Source organism: Sebastes umbrosus, chromosome 7 (genome assembly GCF_015220745.1).
Source record: "Sebastes umbrosus isolate fSebUmb1 chromosome 7, fSebUmb1.pri, whole genome shotgun sequence".
Lineage (NCBI taxonomy): Eukaryota > Metazoa > Chordata > Actinopteri > Perciformes > Sebastidae > Sebastes > Sebastes umbrosus.
Genome location: NC_051275.1, coordinates 6,815,106 through 6,834,635, shown reverse-complemented (window position 1 = coordinate 6,834,635; position 19,530 = coordinate 6,815,106). Strand labels below are relative to the sequence as shown.

Here is a 19,530-nt window from a genome sequence, read left to right as displayed (position 1 = left end):
GCCCGCTACAACCTAAAAATCACAAGTTGTGTTGATGAATTAAAGAAATCAGTGACGTTAAAACAAATTTGCGTTAAATGCATTATTATTGCAACAGAAAGTCTAGCATGTTTGATTTTTTTTTGCTTTCCACGACGTGTTCTGTCATGGCCGTGAATTTGACCAGCTGAGCACAGACGCGCACACAGCTGTAAACAGAAGCACATGGCTACTTATTATAGAGAATGATGCCAGCGTAACTGCTGCCGGACCTTGCAGTAGGACATTCAATCTAGGTTGTGTCGGAGTAAAAAACACCACCGCCGTTGCGTCTTATTGTTTTCCCCTGGAGCCTCGTGAGCTCCTTTACGTGGTTGGGCCCGGGGGCTTGAGCCCCGGTAAGCCCGTATATTAAGACAGCGGGTCCGGGAGAGTGTGTATTGTCGGAACAGGGGACCGGCGTGTAATCCGTCACGTGTCGCGGCCAAGTCACGACAAGAATTTATGACTCTCTATCGTCTAATCTGACATAGTGACCATTGTAACCGTCAAAAATATTGTGTAGTCTGATCGTGGCATTAGACAATCATGTTGCGCTTGGTTGTACACATTACTGTCGTAAAAGTGGTGGAAAGAAGACTGAATAAAGATAGCTTTAGAGAAGAAGCCTGACCTTTGCTGCGTATAACTCCACATCTCTCTCTTCCCTTGTTACCTCTCTACTTGGCTGTCTGAGAAAGGCTTAAAATAATCCAAAATATAATTATATAAAGAGACGTGTGTGAAAATGTATTCTTGTTTTACTTGAAGTGAATACAGTATCATGATAAGTCTAGTCGGCCTTACTCTTATCTAAACCTGCTGTAGAGATGAGGAAGTCAGAGACATCAGGGTCAGTCATCAAGCTGTTAGATCCTATGTAGAATGTAATGTACCAACTATAAATTTAGTATAAAGGCCCTGACACGGCAAGCCGACAGTCAGCTGTCGGACAGTTGAGTGCCGTCGGTGAGCGTCTGTCGGCCTAGTTTTTGCGGTGTGTCCCGCATAGTCGGCTTTAGTCTGCCCATGTCGGAGTTCTTTCAGCCGATTCAGCGCGTTGAATCGGCCGAACCATCTGATCATTCCAACACACGGATATTTTCACAGCAACATGGCCATCTGGAATGAAGCTAAGTGGTGAGTGAGAGTGGTGTGAAAACGGTCAGCAAACGCCGCTTTGTTGTGTACATGTACACGCCACATGTACGTATCATAACAACGGCTTGTATATCCGCCGTCCTCGGCCTTCCGGTTTCCCTTTATGAATGACAAAGACTACTGCGACTTGCTGGTGTGGAGAGTTATTTCAGGAGCAGAACGTACGTACTAACTGGCCGTCGGGCTGTAGTCTTTGCGGTGTGTTCGAGTGCAACTTTTTGACCAAGACAAAAGGCGAGGTGAGGCGATGCAAGAGTCAGCCTTCGTCGCTGCTAGTTCTCTGATGTCGGGTTGGTGTGTCTGGGCCTTTATGTTCAAAAACTATAAGCTCGATTTAAACTATCATCATGTGCAAATACCTCCCCAAAATTTTGTATCCGTTTGGTGTTTCTGCCAGACCTGCCTTTTAAACAAAAAAAAGGCAGAAAGCAGTGGAGCATAGTAACACAACGAAAGACTTGTGTAACTCTGTAACTTGCTTCATTTGATAAATCATATTAACTTCAGATAAACTTTGGAATGTATTTTTGAATGGAATGTGGATTTTGATCTTTTAATAACCAGCAAGCAAAACCCGTTTCAGTGTTCAGATGGACACCTGAACCTATCCTTTAACTCATTCCACGGGGACATTTCTTGGCTTTAAAAGAAAGATTTAAAATTCAATGTTTGTGTATTTATTACATTTACTTTATGTTTAAAGTGTTGGGAGTACTTTCATTTTTCGAGAATAATACAAGTTATTAATATTCTTTGGTGTTTATTGAGTATTATACTGAAGTATGTTTAGCTACTGAGCCATGAAAAAAGCTTGTAAGTGGACCTTGAGTTAAAATAGAATGGTTTTGGGTGTCCAAGGAGACCATTCATTGTCTTCAACAGAAAAAAAAAAAACATTAATTTAAACTTTCAATGATGTAGTAAACATACAAAATAGGTCTATTTTACTTTGTTCACTGAAATGTCCTAGGTGCTGCTCATCTCAGTCACAAAGCCCGTCTGCCTCCCTCCACCAACAAGAACTCTAACATTAGTTTCGGGGGACATTCCTCCCCAGCACAGCGCTACCTACCAAACAGGTCGTCCCTGGCCAGGGCGTAGAGGATGCGCGAGGCTCCGATGAGGTTGCTCATAGCAGCGGAGAGAGTGGAGGAATAAACCCCGATGGTGACGAAGGGGTTCCAGATGTTGATGTCTCTCAGGTAGCTGTAATCCCTCTGAAGCAGGACGCTGTAAAGGTTTGGAGAACACAATTCAAGAGATTACTTTAACAACCACGAATGGAAGTTTGGGTCTGACCTTCACTATGAACCAAGTAGAAAGAAAAACATTTTTTTATTTTTCAGTTTATGTCTTTGGCATCTTTAGTTTCGTTTGATAGTTTTAAGTAGAAATACATAAAAGATGGGGAAAAAGATGAGGTAAGATGTGGAAAGGTCTTTGCTAAGTCAAGTGAGCAAAAAAGACACTCCGAATGTCAACAGATCCATCTCAGTCGAGTAAATTCCCTCTGCCGATAAAGACCATATGATACGGTTGAAAGCGCCAGAAAAAGCCAGTTGGGGTTGTTTTGTCAAACAAAGTTTAGTGCTTTAGTTACGGCCCCACTGACGTATTGTCACCATAATAACTAACAACAATCCCCATTTTCTTTTGTACAAGTCAATTGACCACGGAAAACAGTTCAATGTCCGTTCTACTCCTAGTCTATTTCTATGGCCTCAACAATCCAGTATAGGTAGGGCTCTAATCAGAAGCTTCGAGTCTATGTTGAACTCTTTTCCTTTCTGGAGGGTACGGTAACATCCAGGATTTCTGATGTGAATAAAGAATAGGGGTGTATCGCGTTTTTCTTTTTAAGATTCTGAAAACGATTTTTTAAAATCGCAAAATCAATGTATTTTTGCTTCATTTGAGTCTATGCAGAGGTAGAAGGAAGTTACCGCTTTTATTGTTGTAGTCTGAGTAACGTGACGTCATATCCGTTCCGTATCAGTCAACCAAAACAAACCGCAACGAGCCGATGTAGAAAACGGCGGAGGGTCTACGTGTACACGACCTGCACACTCATATTTTAAATCCAAAGGGGTAAACACTACACATCCAGTCAAGTATGGAAACACTTTGGTTTTCAAACATTACCAGGAAAAGCAGAGCTAGACATCACGACTAAAGCTGCATGCTAACTCTGTCGCGGACAGGAAACATTATCGTATCGCGGTAACGTACGGTCAAGCCAGCCGTCCCTCTCATCTCCGTGGTCAAATCGTCTGACGCTACAACTGTAGAGCACCCATATACTGACATTTATGTTAAATGTATTCAAACGGCTCCGATGGAGCTGACCATGGATGTATAAAGAGAACGGAGCTGACGGGGAGAGCTAGAGACAGACTTGGCGAAGTTAGCGGAAGTATACACGTGGGACTGAGTCTGGTTTTCAAAATAAGGTGTTAACAAAGGGAACTGTATATACAAATACTTATATGGAAATAAAATTGATTGGATTATAGTATAAAGTATTAAGTATTTTTTTAGAAGTATAAAATACTACTTCCTGAGGAGACTTAATTCATTTGATGTGTGTAACAGGCTGCTACACATGTTTTATGAGTCAGTGGTGGCATTAAGGCTGGTGATGCAAACAGACTAAACAAACTGGTCAGGAAGGCGGGCTCTGTTGTAGGAGTGCGCCTTGAAAGCCTGGAGGAGGTGGCTGAGGGGAGGATGAGGTCTAAGATCAAGAACATACTGGAGAACCCATCTCATCCCTTCTATGAGGAGATGAATGGGTTAAGAAGCTCCTTCAGCAATCATCTCATCCTTCCGAGGTGTTCGAAGGAGCGCTTCAAGCACTCCTTTGTACCAACAGCCATCCGGCTGTACAATACCAACTGCCGTGATGACCTCAGTCTCAGCCAACTCGGTGGTCTCTGACACTGTGTGCTTTTGCACTGTCTTTGTTTGTCTTGTTCACATGGATTTAATGTTTGCACTACTGCTACTGCACATCATTTATAATGCACATATTTATTTACCTTTTTTTAACATGTAACTTTTAGTGTTCTTATCGCTTGGGTATTTTTTACTCTTATTTATTGTATGCCCTGTCTTATAATATGTACTCATTTCTTCTGTTAGGATCTGTGCTGCTGTGCAACTGCAATTTCCCCACGGGGATAAATAAAGTGCCATCCTATCCTATCCTATCCTAAAAGGAAAATACCACTAATGTGTGAGGGAAATGTCTTTATTCTTTGATTTTTGGGTTGCTGGAAAAAATTTAATAAAAAATGCCTGACAATGACGGATTTATGTCACTTCAGGACATCTCTGACTACATACACGCTGAAAATCAAACATATTTACTGTATTAATTTAGATGTTTTCCAAATTAAGAGCCCCTAGAAGTGTATGATTAAATGAAAAGTTAAGATGAAAAGTTTCACATGCAACAACACCACACAGAAGAAGAAGACGCCCACCATGTCGATAACCATAAACAGATAAAACTCTCCACGTTATTACATTCATATCGGGGGGATCAAAATCAAGTGGTCCGAAAGGTTGCGGGTCATTTCAAACTCATTTGTTCTGAGGGGGGCCAAAATGTGTCCAATGAAAAAGAATATGATTGAAGAGGAAGTGATGATTACTCTGCTGGGGTGCCTAATGATGAGATCCTGGAATAAGGGACTCACTCCAGCCAGGGTGTGTGAGAGAGAGAGAGAGATGCTGCACTAGACACGGAGAAAAAGAGATCAGAGAGTACAAAAACCACAGCAGGGTGCACATGATTGCAGCCTGCCCCCCACCTCTTTTCAATACAACACAGCTAGAGAGAGGAGAATTAGAGTGCAAAGTGTTTCTCTCTCTCTCTCCTGATCCATCTCAATCTCTCTTTGTGTTTCAATACACACACGCACACATCCAATCCATCTATTCCCCTCCCTCATCCCCTCCATCTCCCTCATCATGATGTTTTTAAAACCCATTCAAGGGCTTTTTTTTTCTAGTTTTCTCTCTCAGTCCTCCCCCTCTCATTTCATTTCTACTTGTACCACTGTCCATTCTCTTTCTCTTGTAATTAAGAGTCTCATCACGTTTTCTTTCAGGTCCAGTGATTTTAATACTTATTATCATGGCCCTGTTAAGTATTGTTCACTCCATCCAAAGATCTGAGCACACTATTATTTCACACGGGGGCCCGAGAAGCGGGCAGCGCGCGAGCGAACATACACACGTACGACGCACGCGCACGCGCTTTTGCATTACCACAAATCAAAGGTTCTGCTGAGAAGTTAACATCGCCCTCGAAATTAGGAAATGCCAACTACTTTGTTTATATGGCGTGCGCGTGTGTGTGCGTGGCGTGGGCACTGCGGTGAAAAGTTTATGAACCGCTGCTGTAATCAGACTCTCTGACATATTCATAACACCAAACAACTGTTCACTGGGCTGATACGTCGCAGGCACGCGATTGGAGGGGAGTCGCAGCGTGAAAAGGGGAATCATTAAAAAAAAAAAAAGAAAAAAGGGGTTCTAAACATGATGAGGAATTAAAGTGTGTGTGTGTGTGTGTATGTGTGTGTGCATGGTGAGTGATGATGCGGGTCAAAACTTATAGGCTGATTATTAATTTCTCTGACGTGCAGCAGGAGCAAAATAAATCTCGAAAAAGCTTGACATTTCCAAACTGGCTCTCAAAAACAAAGCCGCTGCAAACTGGGTGACAGCGGTGACAAATGGTGTGTGTGTGTGTGTGTGTGTGTGAGAGAGAGAGAGAAAGATTCATGTGCACAACAACATGAACAACTATATGTATTTTGTTTTATAATTTGGTGTTTCTTAAAGGTACAGTGTGTAGGATTTGGTGGCATCTAGTGGTGTGGTTGTAGATTGCAACCAACTGAGTACCCCTCCGCTCACTCCTCCCTTTCCAACACCGTGGTTACGTGAGCCGCCGAGTGTAAAACCGTGGTAACGATGTTCACCCTCCTCAGAGGCCATCCTCACCATAATAACACTACTTTAAAAGCAACGGAAGTCAGGCGGCGGCTGGCGATACCGCGGTTTTGCACTCAGCGGCTCACGTTATCGCAGTTTCACAAGCATGTCAGAGAAATACGGTGGCCTTCAGGTAACATAAAAAGACTCTCACTTGAGCCAGTGTTTGGTTTTGTCTGTTCTGGGCTACTGTAGAAACATGGAGGTACAACATGACGGACTCCTTGAAAAGGAGCTGCTACCTATGTAGATATGAAGCAAATGTGCTTGCTTTATTCAAATTATGGTTATATTTGTTATTTGAAATTAACAACACAAAACAATGACAAATATTGTCCAGAAACCCTCACAGGTACTGCATTTAGCATTAAAAATATGCTCAAATCATAATGTGGCGAACTGCAGCCCAACAGGCAACAACAGCTGACTTGACTATGACTTGCCCAAAACTGCATGTGATTATCATAAAGTGGGCATGTCTGTAAAGGGGAGACTTGTGGGTACCCATAGAACCCATTTACATTCACATATCTTTGAATATAGCCTTGCCAGTTTCTCCTCGCCAAAGTTTAGCATAAGTTTGGAGCTTCATTTAGTCTCCTTCGCGACAAGCTAGTATGACATGGTTGGTACCAATGGATTCCTTAGGGATCTAGTTTCATATGATGCCAGTATCTTCACTCTAGCTTTAAAAACTGAGCCCGCTACAACCTCCGAAAGATCAAATTGCATTAATGCGTTAAAGAAATCAGTGGCGTTAAAACAAATTTGCATTAACGTGTTATTATCGCGTTAACTTTGACAGCCATCGTAAAAATGCGAAGGGTTCTCTCTAGAGTTTGGTTTGTCCGTTCTGGGCTACTGTAGAAACAAGGCGGATCAACACGGTGGACTCCATGAAGAGGACCCTCTCACTGTGTAGATAGGAAGTGGCTCATTCTAAGATAACGAAAACACAACGATTCTTAGTTTCAGGTGATTATACACTAATGAAAACATATTATATTCCATTTCTGCCAATAGATCCCCCCCCCCAAACGTCACACACTGTTCCTTTAATGTGTATTCATTGCCAGGAGTGTAATGTTTATATGACACTGTGTGTGTGTGTGTGTGTGTGTGTGTGGGGCCTGGATAGTAATTATTGATCAGATCATCCAGCTGAAATGAGCTCTGCCATCCAAATAAAGAGGAGAACAAAAGCGCGAGGGAGCGAGTGACAGATTAAAGGAGCTCGTTTAGAGAGGAGGAGGAAACAAAGCTGGAGGACTAAAAGGAGCCCGCAGAGATTGTTTGGCCGATTGTTCTCGCTCCTCCCGGCCCGCCCCATCCCATCAGCTCATTTGTTTACCATTTTTATTCATGCCCTCGTTTGTGTATTCATGCGTATTCATCTTTTAATCCATCATTTCATGTGTTTTGTGCTTCTGATAATTCACCAGCGCTTTTAGTCGAACATTATGGATTTATAATTATCTGTGATTTTTCAAAAGGAGATGAAAAATGAAGCGCTGACAAGGAGTGTTTAGGTACATTAGAACAGCAGCGTAAAAAAAGCCTGGCATCACAAACAGAGCTCGCTCTGCTGCGATCCCGGTCGTCTCAGCTCTCATAGAGGGCGAGGTCGCTCCCCATCACGACTAACATAACCATTCAGGATCATCTAGTTTAATGATCCAGAAGGAAAAGGCTTCAGAATGTCCAATAAATGATCAAGTGGGATCATAGCTAGTTACGGAGATGGCTCTGGCTTATGGCTAACATCACTGTTATGCTCATTGCACCATTATGGGACCATTTGTGTCTCTGCAATATGGACATGATGATGGTCCTGGAAGTCAATACTCCGACTCTGTAGAATTCAAAGGTTAGTCCCTCTAATGAATCTCTCCATCAACGTGACAAGGACAGCATTTATTTTTTGCTGCATATTTCTTTTGTTTGCCCTTCTCTTCCTGTTTGTAAACAGGAGTGGGCGGATATAGTACTGCTGATTTTAGATTAAAGCTCATTATTTGTGCTCTTATATTCAAAAACTTTAGATTTAAACTATTTTTATTCTCAAATATCTCCCCCAAAGTTTGGATCTATTTGATGATTCTGCCAGACCTGCCTCAAAAAAAAAGCATTAAAGCTGCACTAATTAAAGTCCCAATTAAATTAAAAATATATTTTCCCAGTTTTAATCATGTGTCCCTGTGTTAATTGTTCATTTATCTCTTGTTATACGCCAAAAAGCTGATCAAAATATATTTTTTTTAGGTAAATAAACTTCCCAGTACAAACACTCTAACAGCCCTTATTTAAATCATTAGGTTTTTAAAAGTTGTAAAATGCACTAATAGCTAAATCCAGAGTTATTTCCCTTCCTCCGTTCATGTGAATGAGACCCAGACCGAGAGCTGGAGCGCAAGCCATGACGACGGTGTGATGTTGGGACCCCGTGACTGAGTCATGTGACCGAGCGGACGCTACTGCGAATGTTCCATGTGCCCAAGATCCGGCTACTTTGTCAGGCGGAAGGCCTTTTTGTCTTCATTCGCCACTAAGCAACTTTCATAGGAATGAACGGGGCCCCGCCTCCAACGCTGTGTCCGGTCCTCTTTATACATCCATGATATCAGCGGGCAAAAACACTTTTCATTTCCAAAACAATGGTGGCTGAGGTCGAATTCATTCAAGAGAAACTTTATCGACTCTGTGTCACTGCAGTGCTGCTGTGAATGTCCGCTGGAAGATGGCGCGAAAAAGACTGGCAGAGTTTTGGCGGCAGGTGAGCGGGAAGAGGCTCCGAGCGCCGTTCATCTGCATGTACTGCCCGCACGGCAGTAACTTTACCACACAGCCGGTTGAAAATTGGCAAAGTTTCTTTTCATCTGTCCCTCGTCCTCTTCCTGATCCAACAACAGGTGAGGGAGGTTTGTGTGTGGAGCCAAGTCCTTTGCTCTGTAGCTCCTAGTCCCTTATCAAGCTAAACTCTAAGCTCGCCCAGGTTTTAGCGGCCCGAACAAATGTGAATTATTTGATTTAAATCCCTCTTGTAGCTGTACACCGCTCAAATATTCTGTTTCACTGTGAGATACGTCACAGTACAGCAGTTACAATAGAGATGCTCTGGCTTCTGTTTCATGGGGACTGAAACTCAATAATAAAACAAATCAGACTTTATTTGTATAGAACTTTTCATACAAATCAAATGTAACACAAGTAGTTCACACAATACCAGGGTTGATTGTGTGTCTGAAAGGGTTAACCCGCGTTGACTGACCCAGGTCGAGAGGTGGGTAAGACCAGGGTCGATTTCGATGTGAACGGCATCATGCACCAGGATCGCTAACAAATGCGGTGGGACAAACCTATTTGGTTGCAAATAGGTGTACAGTCGTGACGCAACTGTCACAGGTCGCTCAAACAAATGGTGCGATGGCAGCAGGAATTTTTTCGGTTTGCTTGCGGCAGATGACGGGACGGTGAGGGTAGTGTCAAGGCTGCTGAATGAGAGAGGCATCCATCGTTACGTTACACGGTAACGCACCGTGCAAGCCAACCACCTCACGGTACCGCCAGCTGTGAGCGCATCTGCATGTTTGCACATGTTCTATTTGTAACGTTACCTTTGAACTTTTTTTAATTTTCAAAATAAACCTGTAAAAAAGATCCATCTGTCACCTGTTCTATCCGTTATTAAGTAGCAAAGCGAGTCCCAGTATACATTATCAAGCAATTAGCAAACTAAATGAAATATAAACTCATTTTATTACATTTGGACAAGCTCTTACATTATCCAACAGTTGCCACATGCCCAGCAGAAAAATTTTATTAGGTCTACTATATGTAGTAAATCTTTGCTGGGATGGTGGAGTGATTATAGTCTTCAGAAGTGTCTAATCCTTTAGTAAATGTTGCCTATATTATCATATTAGAGAGCACAATGTAGTCTGATATATGATAAATGGGTTTTGTAGATAGACAGAGGAAAAAAAGGTTCAGAGTGTTGATGAATAGATGCTGTAAATCTGTATGTTGTCTGTATGTTTTTGCATACATTACAGCTCCATACATACAAGATAGTTGAACATTTTATAAAGCTATAAAAATGCTGTGTGTACTATATTTACACTGTATCCCAAAAACATGCATTCTGTGACATTTTATGTTTTTGCACACATTGATGATGCCACTATCATCTCCTCTCTCTGTAATCCTCCAGAGGTGTGTTTAAGTTACGGTAAAATCCGTTCACACGTTAGCAATACAAAGCGATGAATACATGTAAAATGTTACATATAGTACCTTTAAAGGCCTTCTTATGTGAAGAGATTCACATAAATGATGATTGTTTAGTCAGTAGAATTAAACCCAAGACTTATTTCAGGGTTTCTAGTCTTAAATTAAAAACACTGAATATGTTGGTAAAAGTGCACCTCCATCCTTAAACTTAAATTAAACTGAAAGTATAAAAGCATAAAAGCAACACCTCAGCTGAAAGACATGAAAAGGTGACAATTCTATGGCCCGATTTTCCACCGTGCCATAGGGGGGAAAAACAAATAAGAACTCTTTTGGCAAGCTGAGCCAGTGGCAAGACGCTCAGAGCACCCTTCAGAAGTCTGAACAGTATAACAGCCTGAACGTGTGGATCTCAATTCGTAAAAAGAACCCGTGTTACCTTTACAGTCTGCATCTGGCCGCCGGTGTGCTTTGAATGAGCTCAGGCCTCTTAGAAGACGACTGAATCGACTCCATAGCAACAAATGCACCGGCGCAGAACTACACCCTTTACTGCGGGGATTTAGTGTTGGTCTTTAGCCTCACTCCACCTTGACCTTGTAGGTACTTTTAGAGAGTGTGTAGCCGCGGTACACGAGGGGGTGAGGAAGAGATGCACACACATAAAGAAGCAGCCGAGGAAAAGGAGGCAAACAGAAAGTAAAAAGGGAGGCAGAGAGGGGTTGTAAGAGTCGGAGAGAGGGAGGGAGGGAGAGAGTTAAGTGCTCTCAGGGGAGCAGACTGTGGTTAAGGATTATTAAATGGGATCAATAACTAACAAGGCCTCTGTACACACACACACACACACACACACACACACACACACACACACACACACACACACACACACACACACACACACACACACACACACACACACACACACACACACACACACACACACACACACACACACACACACACACACACACACACACACACACACACACACACACACACACACACGCTACCGCCTCCTCTCTCTCCCTCCCTTCTTTTCTTCCTCAGTCACTCTTCTCTCCCAACACTTCACATGTACTCCGCACATCTCAGCTTCTCCGTTACCCCGTCTACCTCGTTCACATTTCAAAATGTTTATCACATTTTTTCCTGATACTCTCATCTTGTTTTACGGCTGCTCTCCATTTCACCATTTCCAATTTTCAGCCTCTCTATTCAGTCATTCTTTGCACCAACTGGCAATTTGGAGCCACTTGTTTGTGTTACTCCATCATCTGCCCACGATGCTCGTAACTAGGGGCTGACTGATATGGCAGAGCAATATGGACAGCCGTTTTATTGTCTGATATTCTGCGTCAAACAGCCCTCAGGAAATGCATTGTACACCATCATGGAAGAATAACACTATCCATCGAAACCCCCCCATTTGTAATCTAACTATAAGGGAAAGGAATCTCTGTATGTACAGTGGAGGAAATAAGTATTTGATCCCTTGCCGATTTTGTAAGTTTGCCCACTTACAAAGAAAAGAACGGTCTATAATTTTAATGGTAGGTATATTTTAACAGTGAGAGACAGAATATAAAAAAAAAATCCAGAAAATCACATCATATAAAAGTTATAAATTGATTTGTATTTGATTGTGGGAAATAAGTATTTGATCCCCTAGCAACCAGCAAGAATTCTGTCCCCCACAGACCAGTTAGATTAGTCCTCTCGCTTTAAGAAAGTACTCCGAATCTCAACTCGTGACCTGTATAAAAGATAACTGTCTCAACTCATTACCTGTATAAAAGACACCTGTCCACAATCAGATTCCAACCTCTCCACCATGGGCAAGACCAAAGGGCTGTCTAAGGACGTCAGGGACAAGATTGCAGACCTGCACAAGACTGGAATCGGCTACAAGTCCATCAGCAAGCAGCTTTGTGAGAAGTAGACAACTGTTGGTGCCATTATTCGGAAATGGAAGAAACACAAAATGACCATCAATCGGCCTCGGTCTGGGGCTCCACGCAAGATCTCGTCTCGTGGGGTATCGATGATCATGAGAAAGGTGAGGGATCAGCCCAGAACTACACGGGAGGAACTTCTTAATGATCGCAAGACAGCTGGGACCACAATCACCAAGAAAACCATTGGTAACACACTACACCGTAACGGATTAAAATCCTGCAGTGCCCGCAATGTCCCCCTGCTCAAGAAGGAACATGTACAGGCCCGTCTGTTTGCCAATGAACACCTGAATGATTCAGAGAAGGCTTGGGAGAAGGTGATGTGGTCAGATGAGACCAAAATCGAGCTCTCTGGCATCAACTCGACTCGCCGTGTTTGGAGGAAGAGAAATGCTGACTATAACCCCAAGAACACCATCCCCACCGTCAAACATGGAGGTGGAAACATTATGTTTTGGGGGTCTTTCTCTGCTACGGGGACAGGACGACTTCACCGCATCGAAGGGAGGATGGACGGGGCCATGTACCGTGAAATGTTGGGCGACAACCTCCTTCCCTCAGCCAGGACACTGAAAATGGGACGTGGATGGGTCTTCCAGCACGACAATGACCCAAAACATACGGACAAGGCAACAAAGGAGTGGCTCAATAAGAAACACATTAAGGTCATGGAGTGGCCTAGCCAGTCTCCGGACCTTAATTCCATAGAAAATCTGTGGAGGGAGCTGAAGCTTCGAGTTGCCAAGCGACAGCCTCGAAACCTTAAGGATTTGGAGATGATCTGCAAAGAGGAGTGGACCAAAATCCCTCCTGAGATGTGCGCAAACCTGGTGACCAACTACAAGAAACGTCTGACCTCTGTGCTTGCCAACAACGTTTCTCCACCAAGTACTGAGTCATGTTTTGCTAGGGGATCAAATACTTATTTCCCACAATCAAATGCAAATCAATTTATAACTTTTATATGATGTGATTTTCTGGATTTTTTTTTATATATTCTGTCTCTCACTGTTAAAGTAAACCTATCATTAAAATTATAGACCGTTCTTTTCTTTGTAAGTGGGCAAACTTACAAAATCGGCAAGGGATCAAATACTTATTTCCTCCACTGTATGTGTGTGGGTGTGTCCTTCACGTATCTCGAGAACCGTTCATCCGATCTACTTCACACTTGGTGGGTGTATTTCTCGGGACCCAATGATGTGCGGCGTCGAGGTTGATGCAATTTCAAGACGTGAAACATTCAATATTAATAAACTTTGAGTAAACAAGCGATAGCGCTCTGTGCAGCAGTTTAGCTGTAAAACGAGAAAGTTTGTGACCGAGCAGCCATGTTGAGATCAGTTAAGGAAATACCAAGCACCGCCCGGCAGCAAACTTTCTCATTACAGCTAAACAGTACACTACAAGATGTTTCTGAAAACATTTGAGGCAAGAAATAGGCATTACAGTAACAGAATATTAATTCATATTCAGATCAGCGCTGCAAAGTTTGACCGTTTGATCGGAGTTTGCGAGTGATTGACAGCTGCCTCCGTTGAATGAACAGCCGATAGGAACGCTCTCTCTCTGAAATGACCTGTGATTGGCCAAAGTCTCCCGTCACCAGCTAGATTTTCGAAAGCATGAAAACAGAGTCAAGAGGAGGTGCAGAAGTCTAGTTTTCTCTCAGAACATTTGCTGAAAGGTAATTATGGAATTTTTGCCCAATGATGCCAAAATATTCTGCCTACTGCAGCTTTAAAACTCAATTTATGAGCCAACATGGGCAAGAGGAAGTCCTCAAAGTGCTCAGACAAAAGATAGAAATTCAAACATCAATTACAATGACATTTCCATGATAACTGGGCCAACGCAATCTGCCGAGGAATATCGTGCAAAAAGCTCCAGAACAGCTACTAAATCGACGTTGTGGTGAGAATCTTTTCTCAACTGATGTTTCCAAGGTCGAAAATGAACTTTGAATCTCAAATGAATCATCGTTTAACTTTGCATGAGTCATGAAGGGTTTGAATTATAATAGCAAGAACTGGGATTCTCACTGATCTTAGAGTATGGATAGTAAAACCCCAGAAACACGTTTAATTTTTTTCAGAAAGACAGATGAAAGACACCCTCGACGAGAGATTGCACTGAGTTGCAGAAGACGGTGGCTAACCCAGCAGTGACGTCAGGACTCCCGCTCTCTCTACTCATCAGTGCTTGTGTGAACTGGAATATAAATTTAATGCTTCTCATAAACGACAGGTGAGGTATTCGTTCATTATAATAAACTGCCTCATATCTTTCACAGACACCGCCAAGAGCCTGCCAACCCGTTTCAAATGAATATCTAAAATATCTAAACCTCTCACCTGTCGCCCAAATCCTCCCTTTCTCTCCTCCGTCTGTTGCTCTTCATCCCTGTATCTCTCCCTCCAATCCCAGCAGCTTTTAATTCAGGACATGTTGTTGAAGACTTGGCCTACTACCACCATTGTTGAACACCCCCCCACCTCTACTCAAAAAAACAAACAGGGACAGCAGTGTGAGAGAGAGAGAGGGGGCGAAAGTGACTGGAATCTCTGCAGTGGAGAGATAGAGGGGGAATAACAAAAGGAGGGAGCACGGCTGTGTGGATGGATGGATGAATGATAGACAAGGAGAGGAGGGAGAAAGGAAAAAAGGAAGCCAAGAATGCTGCTGTGGGGCGATAGTGCCAAGAGAAAGCGAGAGGGGGGGAGAGAAAAGGAAGGAGTGAGGATGAGAGGAGACGGGATGCTGGACTTGTTGCCTTACAATGTGTCTGGACAAGGAGGTTCCTCGGTCTTTTCTGCCAAAACGACGAGAACGAGAAGAGCTCAAATGTTCACGCACGAGAAGCGAGACTGTGTCACTGTGGTATTCAATGGTTGTAGAAACCTGATTCTGTTTTCTCTCAGTTTTTCTTGTACGACGTTGGATTAACCCTCTGAGACCCGCGGGATGTAGCAGGTTCAGTTTTAGAGCTAAAGTGAAGGAATCATATGAAACTAGAAAACTGAAGGAATTGGTACCAATTCCTAGCTTGTCGGGAAGGAGGCTAAATAACGCTTCAAAGTTAGGCTCAATTTTGGCGATGAAAAACTTTCATGGCCACCTTCAAATGGGCTCCCTTGACCTCTGACCTCAAGATATGTGACTGAAAATGGGTTCTATGGGTACCCACGAGTCTCCCCTTTACAGACATGCCCACTTTATGATAATCACATGCAGTTTGAAAGCTTCAGTAGGCAACTATTTTTTGGCATCATTGGGCAAAAATGCCATAATAACCTTTCAGCATACTGTAATTCAATTGTTGTGAGAGAAAACTAGACTTCTGCACCTCCTCATGGCTCTGTTTTCAGGCTTTAAAAAATCTAGCCGGTGATGGAAGAGGTCATTTCAGAGAGAGAACGTTCCTATTGGCTGTCTTCCGGTCATGTGAGCGGTGCTTGGTATTCCCCAAGAGATCTCAACATGACTGCCGGGTCACAAACTTTCTCATTTTACAGCTAAACAGTACTCTAGAATTTCCCTCTGGATCAATAAAGGTACTACCTATCACTACAAGATGATTCTGAAAACATCTGAGGCGAGAAATAGGCTTTACAGTAACAGAATATTGATTCATATTTGATCAGCGCTGCCTAGTTTGACCGTTTGATCAGAGTTTGCAAGTGATTGACAGCCAGCTCTCATAGACAGCAGATGGACAGCACATGCCAGGACAGCTCTGCCTGGTTGTTTTCCTCCGGTCTGTGAAATCTTACAAATGCCGTTAGGAGACACCAGAGACACATGCTTTTTTTTTTCAGGTTACCTGTTTCATGTACTACTGTCAGGATGTAGCGACTGTTTTATAAAAATAACTTTTTTTAATCATATTTGCTCCAATCTCGCCTACTTCAGCTTTAATTAAGTTCCCATAATAAATATATACATACCTTTGCATAAAGCAAGCATATTTGCAAGCATATCCACTCCCATGTTGGTAAGAGTATTAAATACTTGACAGATCTCCCTTTAGGATACATTTTAAACGTAAAAAAATGTGCGATTAATTTGCTTGACAGCCCTAGCTGCTAGTATTAAAAACGGTAGCTGTGTGATTCACCAATCAAACTCTGCCCCAATAGTTTGTGTGAAATACTACCTGGTGGCTGGGTCACCGGGATTTTTTTTGTAGGGGTAGGAGGAACTATGGCCAAGAATCTTTAAGCACTTTTCAGATGTGAAAGGAGTAAAAGGTCCTTGAGTTATTGAAAAAAGCTTCAGAGTTCTGGGAGGAGATCCTGCAGACAGGAAGGGGCTAAAGCGGGAGAGAAGATGTTGAATGAGTAAAAAAAAAAAAGTATTTGATTGAAAGGAGTGAGGGGGGGGGGGGGGGGGGGGAATGACAAAATGTAGAAGAGGAAAACAGAGGAATGGAAATAGACAGTGCGTAGGTGAAAAGACAAGAGACAGAATTCAGCATGTTTTTTGGAGGATGGAGAGAGAAAAGAGAAAAGTGTGACGAAAGATGTGACTTTTCTGGAAAAGTGAGAGGAATTAGACGCAGCATGTGTGTGTTTGTAGGGAGGGGGGGGGCAGCAGGAGAGAGATGAGAGACAGAGGCAGAGGCACACACAATCCACAAGGCTGCATGTCAGAGATAGCACAACAAAAGAAGGCCCGGCAGATTCAAATTAATATAATTATCAAGTCAGTTATTAATACAAAAGCTTCTATAGCGCAGGGCGGATTAGCCTACAGGTCACTGACACACAGCGCTGCGGAGAACGCACGTGTGTAGTGTGTGCACTCACACACACACAAAGAAGTCAATCAAGCCAAGGCCCCCCCACATACACACACACTAAACACACACACACACACTAAACCAGTTAGTTAATATTCAGGCATGAAACCAGTTCTAAAATTTAAAAAAGACTGTGGAGCAACAGAGTGAGTCGTCATGCTCATTCTGTGTAGATTTAAATTCCTAATACAGTACACGCACGCACGCACCCACACACACACACACACACACACACACACACACACACACACACACACACACACACACACACACACACACACACACACACACACACACACACACACACACACACACACACACACACACACACACACACACACACACACACACACACACACACTACCAAAAGAGCTTGATAAAGTAGCGACAGGGCAATCTGTCATGGCTGGCTAGCTGGTCGCGTAAGGTTAATAGATTCCCCTCTGTCTCACATCCCCTCAGCCTTCATCACCATCATCAGCAGCCCTCTTACCATAGTGGCATATCATCAGCGATAATCTCAAAACAGACAAAATATAAGGCAGCTCTATTAACAGTGACCTGGAAACCAGTTGTACAGCTTTCACATCCAAATGAGCTACGTTTTTCTTTGCAACACTAATAGCTGTGAAGCAGAAAATGTGCTCATGCGGCTGTATAAAAGAAGAAAAAAAACGCAAACATTCAGTACTGTCAGTGCATCTGCAAAGTCGATCGCAGGGTTCCCCACTGTGGAGCCGGAGTAAAGTTCCATAATGAAGTTGCATTATAGCTGGAAAGCTTCTGAAAACTTAAAGTATTATGCTCATTTTCATTTTAGGTTTCTACTAGAACAGTGGTTCCCAACCTGGGGTCCCGGCCACCCTTAGGGGGGTACCAAAGATCACAGGGGGTGCACCAGGATTCGTCTGCTCTGAGGTTGTCAAAATTAAATTTTGCACATGTATAACTAAAATCATAACAACACACGTACTGGATAATGTACACAAAAGTCTGTATATAAAAATTTAAAAAGATATATTCTTTTGCTACTTAGTAGGCCTCATTCTGTTTAAACCTGGTATTTGTTCACAGTTGCAGATAAAGATCAGGCTACACTAATATTTATGGTATTATACTATTTATATAATTAGATTCAAGTAGTGGCTGCGCAGCATTGTTTCCGACTCGTGTGATCCGAACATTCCCGATAACTCCAGAGCGTTGTGAAGTCCAAAAGTCTTAATGTATTGAAAAAAAGATAGATGTAATCATTTTCCAAAGTCACAACATGTTTTTATCTAATGAAATATTCTGCTTCAATCGATATATTTGTTGGTGGTTAGCCTTTCAAAAACAACATTTACCCTGCGATTAAAAAAAAAATGTTTGCTCTCCCACTCGCACCTGTATTAACGGGGCAGTCTAGCAGAAATCTAAATTACATTTATTTAACCACAATAACAAAAAATCTATTTCCGCTCTAACACCATTATAGCAAATTCATTTAAATTATAGATCACATATACTGTGTATATAAATGATCTGCATTCGTTTGGCAAATCTGTCAAGACGTCACCACTTTATTTTTGTTGAAGAAACTGACAAGTTCTATTCATAAAAAAAAGTTGATTTAATAAATACATTTAATACACTTAATCACTCTATTAAAATTGAGGATTTGTTTGAGGGTGATTTTTTTAGGGTGATGACATCAAGTAAGGGGGGCCGTCAAGGAAAATAGGTTGGGAACCACTGTACTAGAACATATTTACATGCTGTAATATTCAGAAAACACATTATTTTTATCATACTGTCAGTCTGAATATACCTGTATAATTCACCCTCTGTCTCTTTAAGCCCCCCTCCCGAGAATGCCCAATCTGCTCTGATTGGCTTACAGGAAAAATATGGTGCACCTTTACAAAGGTAGTTCTCAAGCTGTGGGCGGTATATTCTAATGATTCTGCATATGACATAGGAAGGGTAGCCAAATCTCAATGGCTTGTTGAATCACATGTTTTCTGATCTTGGCAGCCCAAAAAAAACGAGTGGGTTGTCTTTTTTCACAGTTCGTGGGTCGGTAGGCACTCCGGATACCCAGATGGATGTGAACAAACACTGAAAACGTGAATGTCCCCTTCAATGCTTTATTAAATGTGTGATAAAAATCACCAGACCACACTGTCTGACTTAACAAAATTCAGTTAAAGTATGTCATAGTTTATGTTAAATCCAAGTGTGGACAGTCTGAAGCCGTCAGCCCCGGGAGCACACACTGACAGTCCCCGGCTCCCCGTCTCACACCTGAGAGAGGACACTGATGCTGTGACATCGGCACACACGCTGACACAGGTAGGCGGTTATAAAGAGGTACCC

The 19,530-nt window shown here is 42.5% G+C and overlaps 1 protein-coding gene across 1 annotated transcript in view; it reads right to left on the bottom strand.

The window, feature by feature from the left end:
* zgc:153039 (uncharacterized protein LOC767698 homolog) overlaps positions 1-19,530 on the bottom strand; it is an 87,587-nt gene that overhangs the window by 51,821 nt on the left and 16,236 nt on the right. Inside the window, exon 7 of the mRNA XM_037774249.1 lies at positions 2,252-2,409. Within this exon, the coding sequence (XP_037630177.1) occupies positions 2,252-2,409 (158 nt within the window). The remainder of the gene's footprint in view (positions 1-2,251; positions 2,410-19,530) is intronic.